The following is a 21109-nucleotide window of genomic DNA, read 5'->3' as shown; positions in this document are numbered from 1 at the left end:
AATCTATGCTTCGCCTTTTGGGCGAAACTACGACTTTTTTATTTATTGCAACTTTGGTGTTTTCGGAGTAAATATTTCTTTTTCCAAATGAAAGAAAGGTGTATTCCTGTATGAAAGAATGAGGTGCTCAGTACTGTAAAGAACTTTTCGTTTTTTGAGTCCTGGCAAACGGGTGGGCATTAAAATCTAGGACATTTTTTTTTACTTTGTTTTAGTCATGGAAAATGGGTGCGCGTTACAATCGTGTAAAGGTTGTGGGTTCAGTTCCCACCTGCGCCAAGTTGTTTTTTCATCCACTTTAATTTCCATTAATTTATCGTTTCTTTGTTTCATTTGTTAAGCACAAGTAATTTCCCCTATGTTGTCCTTGGTGTCAGTGTTCGTTGGCTTCTCATGACATGACTAATAAAAATCGAGCCCCTCGGTTAACCCCCTTTCTTCTCGTTTATTACATAATGAGGGTCTTGAATCCGCCAACATCGATGCCTTCAGGTAGCATATGTGGGTTTATTGACCAGTTGCCTTCACCCAAAAAGATCACGTTCTCGTGACGCCTGCGGCAAAAAGGATGTTCCACGTCCGCCGCCAAGGTCTGTGAGTGGTGGCGCTGGCTAACACTCCCAGGTTCTACTAGGACACATAAATACCCAAGAAAGTGGATAGGAAAACGGCGCCGCGGTAGCTCAATTGGTGGACCATCGTACGCGAAATGCGAAGGTTGTGGGTTCGGTTCCCACCTGCGGCAAGTTGTTTTTTCATCCACTTTAATTTCCATTAATTTATCGTTTCTTTGTTTCATTTGTTAAGCACAAGTAATTACCCCTATGTTTCCCTTGGTGTCAATGTTTGTTGGCTTCTCATGATATGACTAATAAAAATCGAGCCCCTCGGTTGACCCCCTTTCTTCACGTTTATTACGAGTGAGAGGTGTGTTATAAATAATGTAAGTAAAATCGGATATCTGTTTCTTTCTGCTTACTGTTAGCATTACTGATGTTTCACTCCTGACACCAAAAAAATGTAGAATTTTGTATATGGTGATCATCATTGCAATCAATTTCACGGTACGAAAAACAATCGTCAGTGAATCGAAGGATGTGACCGTGTAATCAGGAAGGCAAATCGTTTATGTATATTAAAAATAAAACTGGGCCTAAAACACTGCCTTGGTGCAGTACAGATGTAGCAGATGCTAAATTGGAAGCTTCGTTATGAATGTACACGAATTCTGAGTGGCAGACGGCGGCACACTCGCTCGCATTCACTCCCACTCATTTCAACGACATAAGTGCGTGCGAGTGCCAGTGACTGTGAGTGGAGATGAGTGCGAGTGAGCGAGTGGAGGCGAGTGCGAGCGTGTGCCAGTGAGTGTGAGTGGAGGTGAGCATGAATGTGAGTGCGGGGCCTGGAAAAATTATGGTGAGTGAAGGTGAGTGAGTGTTCTCCCACACTGCCGACCTATGGACTCAGATACTGCACAATTACAATGGACCTGGCTTACATGAAAAATTCCTTTCACTTGATGTTCCATTTTAGGAACATTGGCCAGTAAACGGTAAAATATACTGCATTTCCAAAATTTTAGTTCACTCATAAATCACCAATTTATGTGAGGAGAAGGGACCATGGTGATTTTCGGTTTATGGTCCTACACGTATGAATAATACTCCTTAACATATTTGTATTATTTAGGGGCTATGAAGCAAACACTTCTTTAGACACCGCCTCATTTGCATTCCATTCTAAGAAGCTTGTAAAAATTGATTAGTGTTCAGCTTTTAGCTGATTCTCAACAATGACACTTATACTTTTCAGCACATGGTTTCCTTCCTGGGTTCCTTGGCTCAATAAGATGTTTCTGAATATTGTCTTTGCACCACGACGCCAGAGGGTGGATGTGAGCTACCGTGTGTTCAACTATGAATGCAGATTCAAACAACATGTCAATGAATGGTCAATCCCAAGGTAAGACGGGCCCCTTTTATTTTGTTTACCCAATCTTGTTGCATCCATGGTGAGGAACGTGCATTTGGGAGAACTACATGGGATATGTATGTTACCTACTTATTTTTGAACTTGGCCACAATAATGCTTATTGGGGTTATGTGGCACACCATGTTACCACTTTCAACTAATTAATTATGCATATGGCACTGAGAGTTGTCAAGCTATGTTTTCAGTACATGCATTTTACAGCGACGCTGTTAAGGCCTAGTTCCCTCAGGATCGTGTCCATGTTCAGACACAAAACTCCCATCATCAGGATTGGCTCCAGCGTCGTCATCGTCTTCCACAGCTGGCTAGGTGGCGCCCTTCGGCGTGAACACGCTCGTGCCACTGCTCCCATGCTCGTTGTCGTAATTGATTAATTAATTAATTAGCTAAATAATGATGTAACCAATTTTACAGTGAAGCTGTTAAGTGCTAGTTCCCTCATGATCGTGTCCGTGTGTAGGCATAAAACTCCCCGTTCGTGGGCCAATCCCGAAGATGGTGCAATGCTGGGCCGACCTGTGGCGGAGGTCAAGCAGGCGTTAAGCACTCCCCATATGTGGGCTGATCCCAAAGATAGTGCAGTAACAGGCCGACCCACGGCGGAGGTGAAGCAGGTGTTAAGCACTCGCCTTACGTGGGCTGATACTGAAGATAGTGCAATGCCGGGCCAACCCGCGCCGAAGGTGTAGTTCGCCATTAAGGGGCCCACATACACAGCTTCGCTAGTCATCCTTCTTCAGAGTGGAAGGGCACCGAGAGTTTCCTTTTTTTATTCCAATGAGGCACAACCATTGAACAACTCCTGCAGTGTCCAAAAGCAATTTTAATGAGGTAGTTGCAGCAGATCTACCTTTATTTTTATTCTTATTTTTTTCTTTTTTTCAATTCAGTGGACTTGTCGCAAGGTATGTTTACAAAAATTGGGGAAAGGTGTCGAATAAAAGCATGCAGCTCTGCCTGCAGCTCACAGGAAAGCACGACTACTAACTTCAGCGGACGCACATGAATAAGCAGGATAGCTGAGTGAGCAGTGGAAAAGAAACATGAGAGAACAGCACTGATGTGCATTGATAGTCGAGCTGAAAGATTGAGATCGAAGGCAGAGAGAGAGAAAAAACATTTTTGAGGTGGCAGAGGATCAGATGGACATATAACAAAGGAGTCTTAGATTTAAATACATATAGGCGGTGCAGTACAAGAGTAATTGTAGAATCCTAGGATAGGCTTTTGTCATAAGGTCTACTTATTACTGTGAGATAAAGATAGTGTAAATGCCTAGTAAAATGTTACAGTACATTTGACTGACCAACTTAGAGCACTTCAAAAAGCTCTGACACATTCAGACAGCCAGAATGGGGTGATCTTGCAGTATTTTATAAATTTTTTCTAAGTGCCTGCCTTTGATCTAATGCTTTGTGATGCCGACTCACTTGAAATATCAGTGCAGCTGACATAGTGCATTTACACGGGCACTTTCATGAAGCCTAGCATGGTGTATGTTTACTTGTTCTTATTTCGAGAGATGGCCACTTGAATTTGTGCACAAGATTGCAATCATGATTTTCCGGAATGTCACACCATGCATGTTAGAGAAAAGCCTGTAAAAATGTCACAGAAAAATTGTCTCCACGTCTGTCATGTATAAAGACTAATGTGCGCGTGTCTGGTGCGGCGGATGGCTAGTGACTCTAAAAGAAGAGAAAGAAGAGTAGCATTCAGTGCGAGCTCACAGGACGTGGCACCTTGGTCAACAGCCAGTCACCAAGGCACACGAGTTCTGGAAAAGGGAGGAGAAGAAGAGAAGAAAGAGAAACGGGTTCTTTTTTTTTCTCTGTCGAGGAGAACCCTGGTGTGTGGCGTGGAAGAAGCGAGGCTATCGGGCTGCAGGGCCGAACCTCGAGGCTTCAGGAGTGCCGGGCTGAGGAAGCGAAGCTGGCGGGCTGCGGGCCCGAATTTCAAGACTTCAGTGACGACGCGGCCTCGGTCCTACCTCCACCCTGTGATCTCTGATCCTGGTGACATGGTGTGGAAGGCAAGAACTTTCTACCATTCCCCTCCTGTGACTCCTTGGCCGAGCTGCGGCTGATCCTAAAGAAGCAAGCAGCGATTGATGCTCACGCAACCGACGCTCTGAAACTGCACCACACCGCATGTCAAGTAATTGTGACCGGTCACGGACCTTACTGTTGTAAATAGTTGTTTAGTTGTGTGAGACCATCTAGAGTTACATGAACATTTTTGTTAGTTATGGCATCTCGTTTAGTTGGTTTGTCTGTGTTATACTTTGTTTTAGTTATCTACATGTTTCGTTAACAATTGGCTTCGTTGTTTCTCTTCCCCACTGTGGATTCATCTCAGTAGTGGCCAGAACGATTAAAATCGTGCAAGTGTGAATACACTACTGGGCAAGCAACCCCGCATTAATCTAAACAAAGCAAAATCATAACAAATCGGCATCTGACAGGATGAAGCCGGTTGTTCGTAACTGCTTGAACAGATAGTGATGAGCATGAGCTTAGTAGAGCTTATTATGTTGGGTGAGCACTTGGGGCTGCAGGGCACAGAATTAAGAAATTGTGCGCTCTAGCAAGTCACCAAGGCACGTGAGGAAGATGCGAAGGTGCGTGGGAACAGGCTGCCGATAGAGAGGCGGCCAAACAGCACCTTGAATTAAAAGAATTTGCAGTTGCGTGTGAGGCTTGCTGAGGCAGGAGAAAGTAGTGAGAATGGGAATGCTTCAAGTCACACAAATCAAGCAGTGGTCTCAGCCCCCATCAACCCACATAATCTTATCCCCATGTTCAATGATTCTCGAGATGACCTCAACGCATATTTAAAGCACTTTGAACATGTAGCCACGGGACAGGGCTAGCCATAAGAAAAGTGGGCCACCACTCTCAGCTTGTGCCTCGGCGGAGAAGCACTGAAAGTGTTTGGTCGTTTGTCGCAGGAAGACTCCCTGGATTTTAACAAAGCAAAACTAGCCCTGTTGCAACGGTTTCCGTTTACAGCTGAGGGTTACCGAGAAAGATTTCGGCAAAGTGAACCGCAGGATGGAGAAACCAGCAAGCAATACGCTACACGGCTGTTAAGCTACTTCGTCCGTTGGGTGGAAATGGCAAACCAAGGGAAGACGTTCAATGCAGTTCAAGACTTGATAGTCGCAGAACAATTCTTGGACAACGTCCATAGTTGTTTGGCGCTTTTCCTTCGTGAGAGAAACTGTAAGACCGTGAATTAGGCCTCGGAAGTAGCAGATCATTATTTGAAGGCTCAGAGGCAGCGTAATTTGCTGGTGTTCAATGAGAAGCTTGAAGAAAAAAACCTGGAAAACGAACGGACAAAACGCAAGCAGTGAAATCACAAGTCCATTGCTTCATATGTGACAAGATAGGACACAAGACGTTGAATTGCTGTACGAAGGTAAAACAGCCATATTGCGAATATTTCCACAAACATGGACACGACGTGCAGTCATGCAAGCATAATGAACCTGGTGCCAAGGGCTCATCAGCATGCTGCATAATACCTCCTGGCCAGTGAAAAGATGCACGGGAATGCTTTAAAACTGGCACTAAACAGCGAGGTGAAGAGCTTTCACCCATTCCTTTTGGAGTCTGGCCGAGGAAATTTTTTGACATGCCTGTGTTAAAAGGGGAGCTTTTTGGACAGACTGTGTGGGTGCTGAGAAATAGAGGAAGCAACAGTATAGTTGTGCAACAAGCTCTCGTACCGGACGCACCAATGCTAGACAATGAGTCTATGATATTACTGGCGGATGGTAGCTCCATTAACGTTCCGGAAGCAGAGGTCAACATTTAATCAGCATACTTTTCTGGTGTTTCAGTCACTAAGTGCATGGAAAGGCCGCTGTATGATGTGATCATTGGTAACGTTCCTGGATCTTGCCAACCCGCGAAACCATATCTCAACTGGAAAGCGTCCACATTTACTTCTGTAGCAAGTGCACCACAGGAAGTGAACACATCGAAAGAAGATAGGGGTTCTATGCAGGGTATAGTGGGTGCCAAGATCATGAGGCCAGGTCCTCCAGTAGATGTTGGAGCTTTGCAGTTATCGAGAGAAATGTTTTGGACAAAACACAAGGAAGACGCAACACTTCGAGTTTGTAGAGATAAAGTTGGCAAAAATATTCTGGGAAGAGGGGCAACCGCCCGTTCATTCTACCTGGATAAGGGTGTATTGTACCGATACTATCAAATGTGTCCGGGACAAGTAATCCAACAAGCAGCGGTACCGCGGTGCCTGCACCTCAAAGTCCTTAACATGGCACATGACAACTCCTTCTCGGGGCATCAAGGCATTCGGAAAACCATGGAACTGGTCCTTGGATCATTTTATTGGCCCGGCCTCCAAGAGGACATTAAACGATTTGCCAGATTTTGTGATCCCTGTCAAAGTACCTTTCCAAAGGGTAGAGTGGGCAAGGCTCCACTTGGACGAATGCTGCTTATTGATACCCCACTCGAGCTGGTCGCGGTAGATATCATTGGCCCTTTGAGTCCAACATCGAGCGAGGGCAACTGGTATTCACTCACCCTTGTGGATTTCGCAACACGGTTCCCCAACGTCATCCCTTTACCTTCGGTGGACTCAGCAACTGTAGTAGAAGGGCTGGTTGAGATGTTCTCAAGGATCGGTTTCCAACGCGAGATTCTTTATTACCAAGCATCTTGTTTTACATCAGACTTGATGAGAGAACTGAATGATTTACTTGCGATCAAGCGTCTGAGCTCAATGCCTTATCATCCTATGTCTAATGGGATGGCGGAGCGCTTCAACGGCACCCTTAAGATGATGCTGCGGAAGCTATGCCAAGAAAAACCCAAAGCCCAGGATCAATATCTCGCCCCACTTCTTTTTGCTTACTGGGAGGTTTCACAAACGAACCTCGGCTTTTCACCATTTGAACTGATATACGGACGTCAAGTACGAGGACCCTTGTCCATACTCAAGGATCTCTGGACAAGAGACCGGCCCAAGCAAGATGTTGAAACGACAGACACATATGTCATCGACCTCAGGAGCTGACTAGAAGAGACCTTGAAGGTAGCCCACCAGAACTTGTGCAAAGCTCAGAGAACTCAGAAAGGGAACTACAACCGAAACAGTCGCCGCCGTCAGCTGAAAGTAGGAGATTGCGCTTTCATACTCCTCCCAACCAGTGATAACAAATTAATGATGCATTGGAAGGGACCATTTGTAGTCACTGGAAAAAAAATAACTCCTCCCACACAACGTGGTAGGGTTTCGACCCCACCTATTCACCCAAGATGTCATGTTACTCCTAAAGAGACAGATCATCGACGTTAAAACAAGAGACGTTCGAGGCATCCTTGCCCTAGATCTCACAAAAGCATTCGACACCGCTTGCACCACTTTGTACTGGAGTCTGTGGCAGGCCTCGGCCTTAGCTAGAGATTGCAGGAGTACATACGCTCCTTCCTAAAAGACTGAGAAGCCCGACTGCGAGTCTCACAACTTAGTCGGACCCCTATACGCTGGCCTCCGTCGGAACAGCGCAAGGCTCAGTCATCTCTCCATTACTATTTAACTTAGTGTGATGAAAGGACTCGAAAACAAACTATGAGACATCCCGAACGTAAACTACGCTCTATACGCAGATGACATCACCATCAGCAGCCCGGGAGGCTCCCTGGCAGACATGGAGCCGACATTACAGTCTGCCCTAGATGCCACAGAAGAGTACCTACTAGACACAGGAATGAAACTATCCTCCAAGAAATCAGAACTCTTACTATTTTGCAAGTCTTGCCGAGGAGTCCGCTACCTAACTCCTCTAGACAAACTTCCGATCGCACTACGCACAAGAGACGGACAACAGATTCCGCGAGTCAACCACATACGCATTCTTGGGCTCATAATCGAAGCCACCGGATGCCACGGACACACGAGCAAACACTTAACCGCCAAAACCGAAAACATCATAAGACTCATCCACAGAGTCTCGGGGCGCAGGAAGGGTCTCTGCGCAGATAGCCTTCTGCGCGTATACCACGTGTTCCTTATGAGCCACATTAATTACGTCGCCTCTGCCCACAACTGGACGAAAATAGAAAAGACGAAACTAAGCACACTCATACACTAGAGCATCAAACAGGTCTTGGGCATTCCACAAAGAGCAAGTACAGCAAAGTTTGATCAGCTGGGCATGCACAACAACATCGACGAAGTGATCGAGGCTCAGACTGTGGCGCAAATACTCCGCCTATCCTCGTCCAGAGCCGGTAGACTAATCCTAAATGAAGCTAATATCTCCCCGTCTCCCTATCTCGAGAACGCGGTTACCTTACCAAGCGAAATTAGAGACAACTACAAAGTCTCACCGTTTCCCAGAAATGTCCACCCACAACACGATGTGGGTAGGTGCCGGGCTCGCGCCTGCGCAATTCTCGACCGCACCAACGCGGATCGTGAAGCCACTGCATTTGTGGACGCGGCCCAGTACGGCAGCACGTCCACTTTCACAATAGCAGTCGTGGTCGGCAATGGAACGTTACGATCATCCGCATCGGTTAAAATGACCACCAGCGCTAAAGCAAAACAGATAGCCGTAGCCATCGCCATGGCAGACCCTACATTTACCCATGTCCTCACGGACTCGCATGCCGCAATTCGGGCCTGCGAAAGCAGCAACGTATCTAAAGAAGTAGCACGTATACTACTAGCGAGCTCAAAGGAGAGCAAACAATGCGTCTCCTGGTTCCCCGCTCACGTGGGGAAAGACATTCACCCGCAAAAACCAAACCTCTATGAAACAGCCCGCTACCGTGCGCGAGAACTTGCCCGCTGCGACGGTCCCACAGCCTCCGAGGGGCTGGACATTCAGTTTAATAACCCGCTGCTCACTTACCAAGAAATTACCTCACACTATCGAAAAGGCAGAATCAAATACCCGCTCCCGCACGCCAAACTCGAACGCGCGCAGGCGGCCGTGTTTCGAATGCTACAAACGGACTCGTATCCGTCAGGAGGCCTACTAAGTCACTACAATTCGGACATCCCGGCAAATTGCCCAGACTGCCCAGAACTTTATTGCTAACTCTCGCACATGCTGTGGCAATGTACCGTGTTACCAAAGGGCCCTCTCTCCGGTGAGCCCGAATGGGAAGAAGCCCTCAAAAGCCCGGACCTCAAACTCCAACTCAAGGCCGTCCGAGGGCCCAAGAACTGGTCCTCAGGACCTCAGTAAAGTTCTTGACCGACCGACCGACCGACCGGAGTACTGGTCCACCCTACCACTAAACTATTTCACATCAACATGCTGAAGCAATACGAAGAGCACCAATTACTATCAGCGTTCCAAATTTCCTACTTGTCATGGTAGAAGCAGAAAATGAAGCCCCCGTACCAAGCTTTAAAGCTGAAGCAGGCAGGGGAATCGAAAACATTCGCACCTCTGATGCCCTTGATGAAAGCCAAAAGTCTAAGCGTCAAGAACTGTTAGTGGCTTATAACTACATATTTATGAATTCTTTCAAGGTCGAGCCCATTAGAGGTTCAGAAAATGTTGGAGCTGATTATTTGAGTAGGTCAGGATCATCTACTGAATCTAGCGTTTAGGAAGTTCATGATCCTGTATGCGTTCTTGTGATTGTTTTTTCCTTGCTTGAATTCCGTATGTCACTCAATTTATTTAGTACAGGTACTGTCTGAAATCTCATGAGTCTATGCGCATCACCGCAGTTTTTTTCCTTTCTTTCCTTCATAAAAAAAAAAAAAAATTTCGGAAAGGGGGACTTTGTCATGTACAAAGACTAATGTGTGCGTGTCTGGTGCGGCAGTCAGCTCATCATCATCATCATCAGCCTGGTTACGCCCACGGCAGACGGCTAGTGACTCTAAAAGAAGTGAAAGAGGAGTGGCATTTGGTGCAAGCTCGCAGGACGTGGCACCTCAGCCAACAGCCAATCACGAAGGCACACATGCTCTGGAAGAGGGAAGAGAAGAAAGGGAAACGGGTTCTTTTTGTTTCTGTCAAGGAGAACCCCGGTGTGCGGCGTGGAAGAGACGAGGCTGTCGGGCTGTGGTTCCGAACCTCAGAACTTCAGGAGCGCCGGGCTGGGGAAGCGAGGCTGTCGGGCTGCAAGTCCGAACCTCAAGAGGTCAGGAGCGCTGGGCAGAGAAGGGAAGCTGGCAGGCTGCAGGCCCGAGTTTCAAGACTACAGCGACGGCCCGGCCTGGGTCCTACCTCCAGCCTGTGATCTTCTCGGATCCTGGTGACATGGTGTGGAAGGCAAGAACTTTCTATCATTCTCCTCCTGTGACTACTTGGCCAAGCTGTGGCTGATCCTAAAGAAGCAAGCAACGACTGATGCCACATGACCGACGCTCTGCAACTGCACCGCACTACACGTTAAGTAATTGTGACCGGTCACGGGCCTTACTGTTGTAAATAGTTGTTTAGTTGTGTGAGAACATCTAGAGTTACATGAACGTTTTTGTTAGTTATGGCATCTCGTTTGGGATGTTTGTCTGTGTTATGCTTTGTTATAAATATATACATGTTTCGTTAACAATTGGCTTCGTTGTTTCTCTCTCAGTGGTGGCTAGAACGATTCGAATCGCGCAAGTGTGAATACACTACCCGCCAGGCAACCCCGCATTAACCTAAACAAACCAGAATCATAACAATATCACACATAGCATCAGTGGCAGCAGTGGTTACATCAAATGCACCAGCACCATTCATTATTGGAGGCAAAGGAACTGAGGAAATGTAACAGTCATAACCATTTATTTTACTGCATTGTAGCTCTTTCTTATCATAGTTCAGGAATTTCTTCATTCCAGACACTGTACAACATACTTTGTGACCATGTTAAAAATTCACTGTGTGTCTTTTAATAGTGTACTTTGCAGGAGCATTTTTGCCCTAAAGTGAAGTTGTATATATAGAAAACAATGTTCTCTAAATTCTTAATGGCCAGCATTGACAGTGTGTAAATAAAGTGGAAGTAATGTTGCTCATGCATGCAGTACAACTAAGGCACCTGCATTGCTGCTTGTACAGCTCTGTTTTCTTCACATGATTGCCCTGAAAATCACTTGAGCACTTGGCTCATGTGTGCCTCATGTGGAAGCGTTTTTTGAAAAGTATGACCAGATCTAGGTCAGAGTAACAAATTATATGTTTCTTGAATATACCATCCTTCAGCAGACATCTTGTGAATGCTCTTGATGGTGTTAACCCTCTGAGGGTCGAATTATTTTGAAAAAAAATTTCCCAGGTGGTCAAAGTACTTTATTGCGGATCTTGAATGTACAAAATGTATAAAGTTGGGAATAAATAGTAAAAAATATTTGGAACAGTATTTTGGTGTCGGCATCGGGCACCTGTGTCAGCAGGCATTTGGTACGTTGCAACACGACGGACCTGAGCACATAGGGGTTGGACCCTCCCGCATGTAGCCATGTCCGGCTTAGCTGAGTCCGGGGAAAAGGGGATCCTGGGGGTTCAGCCGATGATGCAGTCTTGGACCTTTATGGCCCATTGGCAGAGGCAACACACCTCTTTGGCCTCCACTTCATGTAGACAGCACCCCCAGACTCACCCATATGGGTGAAAATGATGGTTGCTTTTTCCTGTTCTCAATACACTTTTCAATAATATCTGAGTTGCTGGGTATCTGCCATCCATATGAAAGGAGTGTGTTGGTATCCCGGTGTTGGGTGGAAGCATGGTAAAGATTCTTCATCAGTGACTAGTTAGCGGCCTCATAGAGTTTACGAGTGGCCTTTGTAAGCTATCTGAAAAAAAAAAAAAGGTCTTATCAATTGTCATATTGTACATTTCCTTGAGTCTAGAACAGTGTTTGACCCATGTAAATGGGGTTTTAGACAAGGCCGGCTTACAACTGACGATCTTGTTTGCATTGAGGCAAATATATGGGATGCATTTGTCCACAGGCAATACTTCTTGTCCATATTCCTAGGTATGGAAAAGGCGTACGACATGACCTGGCACTACGCATTATTGTGAGACCTGTTGAAGATGAGCATTCGAGGAAATATTCCTTGCAGTGTGCAAGCAACAAGTACAGCATGCCCCGAGCCAATTGTCTAAATAGGCAGAAGAAAACGGATGAAAATTTAATCACAGAAAAGTTATGTTCTCTGATCAAATCAGCCAGATTTCGATAAGAAAAAAGACGCCCACATCCCGTGCATTCGGGGCACTTTAAAGATCCCCAGGTGGTCCAAATTTTCGCAGACCCCCTCTACCTCATGCCCCATAATCAAATCATGGTTTTGGCACGTAAAACCCCAGAATTTGAAAAATTCTATCTCGCACAACATGGGGCAGTGACAGGAATTGCTTACTCAACTGTACAAGAGCCTTGTCTGATCACATTTGGATTATGAAACCGTGGTTTATCACTCTGCCGCACCATGTGCATTAAGAATGTTGGATCCCATCCACCACCTAGGTATCTGCCTGTGCACAGGCACCATCACAACAAGCCCTATTCAAAGTGTATACATGGAATCGAATCAGTGGTCTCTTCACCTCCAAAGAATATACACCAGTTTCACATAATTCCTCAAAGTAAAGTCGAACCCTCGACATTCTTGCTACACATCTGTTAACGATATGACATGTGCTGTATTCTTCCATAATCGATAATCAGTAAGGGAGCCTTTTTCAACGCGGGTCAGAAAACTTGCTGTAGAATTGGGTGTCCCAGTCCTCGAACATTGCCTAATGGCTCCAGTGAAGCTGCTACCTCGATGGAAATGGCAACTTGTAAAATGTGACACATCCGTTACAGAAGTTGCAAAGCGTGCTCCTGAGTTACACTTTTGCATGCATTTACGTGAACTTCAGGCGAAGTACTTATGTCCTGAATTTTCTACTGATGCATCAAAGCTGCATGTTGGCATTTCTTATGCTGCAGTCAGTCTATCCTTCTCGGAGTTCGACATTCTGTACATGGAAACAAGCATATTTACAGCTGAGGCCTATGCTGTGTTTATGGCTGCAAAACACATTAAGCAATTAAAACTACAAAAGGCAACTATGCGTATTCACCGCTTTGTTAAGCGTCATTAAAGCTGTGTCTTCACAAAAGAAAAAAAAATCCTGTATTTACTGATTTCTATTGAATTTTGTGCATTATACATGCATCTCATCAACACATCATAATATACTGTGTGCCTGGCTATAGAGGCATCGAAGGTAATAGGCTTGCTGACCAAAACGCCACATCAATAACATCTATTAATTCTTCAATAGCTGTTGCTGCCATAAATCTCAAGCATTTCATGCGCAAAAAAATGAGGGGATATTGGCAATGTGTGTGGGAGAACCTTAATAAACTCCACATTATCAAGCCACAATTAGTATTTTGGCCCTCCACAACAAAAACTCGGCAAACCAACGTCCTATTTTGCCGATTCAGAATAGGGCATACATATGGCACGCGCCATTTTTCGCTGACTTGTGTTGATCCTCCAATGTGTAGTAGTTGTGGTGAGAGGCTGACAGTCTTCCATGTTTTGATAGAATGTCAGGAAGCTGATCCTCAACGTAAACAGTACTTTCCTTTAGCCTATAGACATCACATTTCTCTTCAGTCAGCAACGTTCCTTGGTAAAGACCCCTTTTTTTTCTTTTGTTATTAAATCAGTTTTAAGCTTTTTACGTGTTGTTAGCACATTGCAGGTCATCAGCCCAGGTGATTACAACATGACTTCTCACTAGAGGCTGCTGCTGCGACAGTACTACTTGCTATAATATGTGCCTCCATGCCCTTGCATTTAAGGGCAACGATTAGGCAGTAATAGTACTGGTACTCATTTTTTAGTGTATCAGCCTTCATAGGTTGGCATTTATGCCTATAGCGCACCTCATATGTTATCATCATAGTTTTAATAGAAATATAGCATATTTTATGCTATTTACAGCGAATATTTTTACGCTAATACCCTTTTTATGGACTGAACGATCTCCTACATCACACCATTTCTTGGTGCTTTTTGGACATCATTGGCTCTTGCACCACAAAACTCCATACATCATCATCACATCGTTTATGTTTGTCCTAATATAACCTTGCTATAGCTGTGTAGAATGTTGCCTCTGTTGTACTCCTAATGTCTGTTGTTATGTCTTGGCATCAAACATTTCAGTACAAGAGCTAAAAAAGAAGTTCTTATGGCATTTCTCTCTCTTTATGGTGCCCTTTTGAAATCAAGGGAGAAAACTGCACTCGCCTTACGGAAACTGAAGGAGTGGATTGATAGCACCCCAGGTGCTTCTGTGCACATACCTGTGGAAATTCGCTTTGTCCAAGTTGACAACATGTACCTGAGCCCTGCATCTGGTCGTGACAGCTGCTACATCAACGTCATCATGTACAGGTGAGGCTGCCTGCTTGCTGCAGACACTGCATGCAATTGTAAACTGGACACAACAGTTGGAACACTGCTGGTGCAGGTAGATCTCTTCAAGTGTGTCACTAAGGGTGGCTCATATTAGTGTGGTTATTTAACCCTTTAACTCTTTCAATGTCAGGTTTTTTTCGAAGGTGATGCACTCGTAGTGTCGGGCTTTGTCTCAGATGCTGTAAAACAAACACAACAGTTAATTTTTGGGTGTAAAATGAAAAAGGAAAATGAAATGCATAATGGCAAGTGCTCTCCTGGTATGGTCCTTATGTTTCTATATGACGAAAGGAACGTCGAAACAAACATGGTGTGATAGAAATGTGGAAGCATCCTGGGACGTCAGTGATGCTCAAAGGGGGAAAATTTTCAAAATAATTCTAAAGAAAATCCTATATTTTCTGATAAGTTAGTTGTCTATCAAAATTTACACCCAAACTTAAACAGCCAGGTCTGTGACCCACTGCTGATGAACTTTTGTGCCCCCACACAATAGCTGCAAAAGAGTCACAAAACATCAGACAAATTGGTTACTCATTTCTACGGAAGTGACACACTCTAGTTTTGAACGAATCGCTAGCTTTTCATTTTCGGCTTCTTTAACATTACTTGTGCTAGTTTCTATCACAAGATATTATGAGGTATAGCAGGGCCTTTAGCTTGTACAGTTGCGGAACTTGCAGCATTATCATTGCAATAGCAATTATATAGACACTCAAGGCGCATTTTTGCCATTGTTGCCGTGATGTTCCGTATGAAGTCCAAGGGCGACAATGCTGTCGCTGTGTGCCATACGCTGTATGTGCTAGCGAAACCATGCGAGGGTGACCCGACAATCGTGCCTCAATTTCAAGCACGCAAGGGAGGAAAGTGGGGAGGAAGCATGCCCTCTTCCACCGTGCGTATGGCACTGGGGGAGGGAAGGTAGGAGGGAGGTGGTAACTGAGTAATACTTGTTGGGGGGCTAGTTGGTGCATGTTTCCAGAAGAGGGTTGTAGCACCGAAAAAGACAACACATAGCAAGCAAGATGGGACAGGTGCATGCTATGTGTTGCACCTGTCCCGTCTCGCTTGCTATGTGTTGTCTTTTTCGGTGCTACAACCCTCTTCTGTAAGCAGAGACGTGGTACTTCGGCAGCGACTTCGTATGGCGTGGTTGCATGGGCTTTGCCTGGAAAGCGATCTGCTTTGGGAGTAGTGTCTAGGTGGGTCAAAGGCTCATAGCTTTGCATGTGCTGTGTTCTCACCACTCAGTTTTCATTGAAGCGATGCACAACACGTAGATCACTTTGCTCGCTGCTTCTGCCACGCTTTCTCAAGACAGCATTATGACAGCGAGATTCCACGGTCGGCAAGTGTGATGTGGGCACATTTGGCTGTGCGCGCTGACACCATGCTTGTTAATTTAGTTAGTAAGCGAATGTTTACGAGTTTATTCGGCCGATAAAACTACTATCCTTACTTCGTATGGCTGTCTACTAATTTCCTATTGCAATCCGGGCTCCACCTTTCAGGTGAAACTGCTTTTCTTATTGTTGTTGTTGTTCTGGGTGAATTTGTTACAACACATTGGCCTTATGCTACTAACAGCGTACAATTCGTGGCCTTTACACTCTGTGGACACATCTGGAGCCATAACTTCTGTAGTGCTAAGTGTTTTTTTATACAAGATTTATTGTCAGTCTGGTGTGGCTTCCCATAACCCACTGCTCTGGAAAGCTAACCTTGAAGGCAAAGGAATAGGTCTATTATGTTATCTTTGCATCAGCAGGAATGTAACTGTGCACCACCTTATCTTCAGAGCAAGAGATATTCACACAGACACAAAGTAAGCCAACTCATCTTGGTTCTGCATGTTCTCTTGTAACACACCTCACTTGAATAAATATATTTTCTTCAAAGCATAGTCTAGCCACTTGCGTGCAGTAAAAGCTCGTTCATACATTTAGGAAAAAATGCGAGAAAAAACGTACTAACCAGAAAAACATACTACCCGAAGTAACAACAAAAATTTGACAGACTCAACGATTGTTGACATCTATGTAATGCGAAATGTCGCACAGATCGTTAGGGCACGAGAGGCTGACATGCGTCAAGGTGGTGGATATCCAGTGGCCGTAGCCATACTTTCTTGTTTTGCTGTTGCATGGTGTTTTAAGAGGGCAATGGGGAACCAAAACAAAATCGAGCTGGTGGGCGACGCTGTAGGGAACTGCAGCGCAATTATATTATCACCTACTAAAAGCGTGCCATGCTACCAATGGCACAACGCACTACGCACCACGCTCTGCAAATCATATAGGTGAAGACGCGTGTCACAGTAGGTTTGGAGGCAATAGCTGTGAGTGCGGCTTGCAACGAGCCAGTTGGCGATTTGCTGGTACCGAAATAAGAAAATGTGTGTGCCGTCGTTCTCACGTGAGACGGGAGGGAAGATAGTGTGCTCAATCGTGCGTGCCTCGCGCCTTTTCTTGTTCACATGGAATGTAGCGGCTGGAAAATGTATGCGATCGCAGTCTGCTGCAGGGAACGGCGGTGCGTTTCGGTTACCACCTATTAAAAGTGTGCGCTGCGTTTCCAACAACACCGCGCGCTGTGAAACAGATAGGCGAAGATGCTTATCGCAGTAGGATTGGTGGCGATAGCAGTGAATACCACGTGCAATGATCGTGGAAAAGATTTGCTGCTACCGAAATGAGAAACAGTGCATGCCAGCGCTTTCACGTGAGACAGGCGGTTGAGTATTGCAGTGAAGCTGCCGCGGCGGGCAGCTTTACACTGTTGTCGATTGCACGCGCCTCGCATATTTTCTTGTGTACATGGGATCTAGCAGCTGGAAAACGTATCATACAATCGCAGTTTGGCAACATACTGAGCGTAGGTGCCAAAAAATTGTGTGTTCCAGTAATGTATGAACCGGTAAAAAATGAGCAGGACTCTGTTGGGTCACTTCTGTGTTCTCAATTGAGAATGTTGTCGCCGGGAAAACGTACTTAACGGGAACACATTTATTTTATTAAAGAGTGTACTCGTCTTGCATTCTTTTACTGTGCCATGACAAAAGCATCAATTTCTTTGTAATGTGAGTTTGCAACAGCTGTTGTGTTTGGCCACTCACAGTGCATATTTTTTAGAGTGCAGCTCTATGGCGCCCGCTCCCGCGTTTTGGGTCGCCATCGGCCTCACTGTTGTGCCTTGTCGTAACCAAGGTCATCATCCCCGTGCTGTTGTAGCGGCGCGCACTCCTGCTGCCATGTCTCTCGCACGGCGCGAGTCTTGCTCTCCCTTTATAAGGTTTCATACAATAATTACTAGAGGGAACTCTGGCACTAGTGTCTACAGGAGCTGCAACGGAAGCAGTTGTACCAGCATGGGAATTAAGGGAAGTACACAGATTTGCCTAAATTTCATCTTTCTGGCTTCAAACGGCTTTGTGACTTTGTAAACTTGCCATTTTCTACAGTGTACTGTGTAACAGATAATTAAATAAACATTATTAGAATTGTCTGATGGCAGGTTTTGAACACAGGAGCTCAAGCATGCAAGCCGGATATTGATACCATTATGCCACGTACGCATGTATCGGCTAGTGATGTGAAACACCCTTATGAATTTATCGTGCGCATGAGACACCTTGAGACGCTTGGCGCATTTCGATTTGGCCACCTTGACAAGTTCAGTCGTTGCAATTAGTAGTGATTGTGCGTGTTCTTAGCGTCTTTTCACTTCGAACAGTATAGATTGCTCTGAAATTTACGGCAATAAGATTTTTATAGCGTAATATACAAAGCTAGAAGAACGTCTGGATCCACAAGCACGATAAAAAAAAATCCATGTACTTTCCATCATTCCCATGGTAGGACAGCGGCTTCAGCACCAGAGTTCCCTCTAATATATTGTAGGAAACTCTATGCCCCTTGTCGTCCAAAACCGGATCACGTGTTCTCGCCTGTCCTTTTGCCCCCTTCCCTCGTGGAGCGCCGTTGCAGTGACTCTTGCCGCCCCTTCTTCCAATGTCGCGGCACTGCCGTGGTGCCAGCAGCGAGCGCTCATTGCCGCCTTGCGCATGATCCATGGCTCTCCGCTCCTCCGTCTCCACGTCGCGTGTCTGTCTGGCAGTGCTCGCGCCTGGCTGCCCTTCTCCCGCCTCCACTCTTGCCTTATACCTCCCCTTACCTGGCGCAGTGCCGTTGCAGTGACTCGAAAGACAGTTGTAGCGTTTCGTCCCCTTACTTCTACTTCCCAACCCAACCTTGTGCGGCCACATTGAGGCCTCTCTGAGAGTGAATGAGTGTATGACCTCCACTCAATACCCCTGTTCTCCACCCGTTTCCTCATCCCACCTCAGAAGAAACATTAAATAACAATTGCGAATCTTTCCCCCAGCCCCCCTCTCCGCAGCGGTGACCCACTATAAGATGGCGGGATGGCGCGTCGGCAGAGCGTCGGCTCAATAGCGGCGGATCGCGGTGTGTGCTGCCCAATCCGAAACGCGGAACCGCCTCCGTTCGGCATTCTTTGTACTGTATGTGGTTTCCTGTTGTTGAAGTAGGGCAGCAGCTGTGCTCAAACATCGCATTACCAAGAAGCATAATCGTCAGCCAATTCCCCCCCCCCCCCCCTTTCATAGTGTAGTTAGTACTGTCAAAAGCACGGTTAGTTCGCTCCTGAAATGGCCGAACATGTTAACATCACTAATGCATACCTGCCAACTCCTGAATTTTTCATAAACTTTATGGACTTCGGTTTATTTTATGATATTACGAAATATGCTGTCCATAAGAAAGTTCCACTCGTCGGTCTCCAGACCTCCCGTTCGAAGTTATCCTATGGTGAAAGGGTACAAGAGTGGAACTTGCTTCAAGCAAGTTGTTTCTGACAAGTTCCCCAAGCAGGTGAAATTTGCAACGGCAAAGTCTAAAGACTTACCCCCGAATGCAGAGATCTAACTTGGATCGTGCTTGAGCTTGACTTGACGAAGTCGGCCCGAAGCAAGAAGCAGACTTCAAAACGCCCAAGTCGGCTTCCGCGTTTCATAGACTCTCAAGCCTACTTGCTTCGTCAAGTCAAGACTGTGCTTCAATGCAAAAGTAGGTTGCTCGTCTGTGTTCTAGGTTAATAAACTAAATTTATTAGCGTAAGGCACATTGTACAGCAAAAAAGTATGTAGCTTTCCAAATTTCTACCAGGGCATAAGTGCTGAAGTATAGTTTGGGTAAATTTATTCCATCTGGCTATGTCCTCCGCTGCGATGAGCAGTGTTGCTTGCGGAAAGCGCCCGTTCCCGGCGAGATTAAGTGGTCTTCACGTTTCGGTGTCTTGGTGCAATTTTTTGGTTGCAGGTTTCACCGTTTTGGCAAGTCAGTGCTCCACTTTTAGGTGACAGTGTATTTGAGTGCAAATTAATTTTATAGTCATATTTATATTGGTTTTAGCTTATTTTTAACTCAGAGGTCTTGTTGTGCGTTTGTATATCTGGCCGTAGAGAAGCGAACGAAATGGTTGGTTCGTATGGTGGTCTTTTAACGGCTTTTGTGCTCGATTGCTGCAAGGCGTTCATGCGCCGTCTGGGCCAGCAACCGGATACAAGAGGCCGAGACGAGGCATACAGTCGGTTTCTGAGGGAGCTCGCATGTCCCTTTTCGCCTATAGGCATTCCAGCAGGAAGGCAACAGCCCTTGTTCTGGTCGGGCTGCGTGACCTTTTGAAGAAAAGGCAAACCTATTCGAATGCACTAGGCCGGAGTCGCAAACAAGAAAAAAACTGCAACATGTGCTGCGAACCAGGAGTACTGAGCGCCCTAGAGTCCCCTGTCCGGACCCATATGGGTGGGTGACCACACCCGATAAAAAACAAAATAAATAAATAAAATGACATGTGCAAACGATTTGTCTACTTCATATGGAGTATTTGTCGAGAACAACGAGAGGGAGAGTGTGGCACAGTCGTAGACATCACAAATTGGCAGCACGTGTCGTCTGCTAGGAAAGTGTCGTCTGTTAGGAAAACAAGTTGTGGGCCACGCACCGCATTTGGTACGTAATTGTTGTCCTGTCAATAGGCTTTGACGCTGAAATGTCGCACTGAAGTACGCTCTCCTCCCAAGAGAATGCACCGCTATGCAAGATGGCACCCCAATTTACAGAAGACGAAAAGAGTCTGCTGACGACACTCGTGAACGACTACAAGCATATTGTGGAAGGCAAGAAAACTGATGTCGCGTGGTTGACCAAGAAGAATCAGACATGGGAAAGAAATAATATAATGCCAACCACTGGATTACGCGGCGCGATCACCTGCAACTGAATAAATGCTGGACCAACCTGAAGCAAGAGCGGAAAGAGGAAGCTGCGAAAGAAAAGTGAGAGCACCACAAAATTTGTAAGCGCACATGTTCTACATGACTGGCTCATTTGGGCTACTTTTTATTATGCTCATGCGCATGTTTCGTATTCGGTGGATGAGTGCGTGACAGTTCGGCATGCTGAGCGTAAATATGGTCATGAGCGCTCATACCGTATAATGCGGAATATAGGTTGACCCCCTTACATTGAAGCAGAGAAGTCAACATAAAAATTATAAGGCACAAAACTTCGTTTTATTTAGTAGTGCCGCCAGACTCGTCGCCTGCTCATTCGTTTGAGCTGTCTGAACTCTCGTCCGAAGACAACTGCTTTTCACTGGC

General features: G+C 45.7%; 1 protein-coding gene across 4 annotated transcripts in view; it reads left to right on the top strand.

The window, feature by feature from the left end:
- The window catches only part of LOC126539337 (L-gulonolactone oxidase-like), a 92802-nt gene that overhangs the window by 35117 nt on the left and 36576 nt on the right, over nucleotides 1-21109 (top strand). For all 4 annotated transcript variants that reach the window (XR_008614301.2, XM_050186145.2, XM_055075500.2 and 1 more), the window contains exons 9-10: nucleotides 1816-1965; nucleotides 14236-14400. Coding sequence is in view for 3 of the 4 variants with exons in the window: in XM_050186145.2 (XP_050042102.1) it covers nucleotides 1816-1965; nucleotides 14236-14400 (315 nt within the window). In the remaining variant the exon portion in view is untranslated. The remainder of the gene's footprint in view (nucleotides 1-1815; nucleotides 1966-14235; nucleotides 14401-21109) is intronic.

This window comes from Dermacentor andersoni, chromosome 11 (genome assembly GCF_023375885.2).
Source record: "Dermacentor andersoni chromosome 11, qqDerAnde1_hic_scaffold, whole genome shotgun sequence".
NCBI classification, from domain to species: Eukaryota; Metazoa; Arthropoda; class Arachnida; order Ixodida; family Ixodidae; genus Dermacentor; species Dermacentor andersoni.
This window is presented reverse-complemented; position numbering and strand designations above follow the sequence as displayed.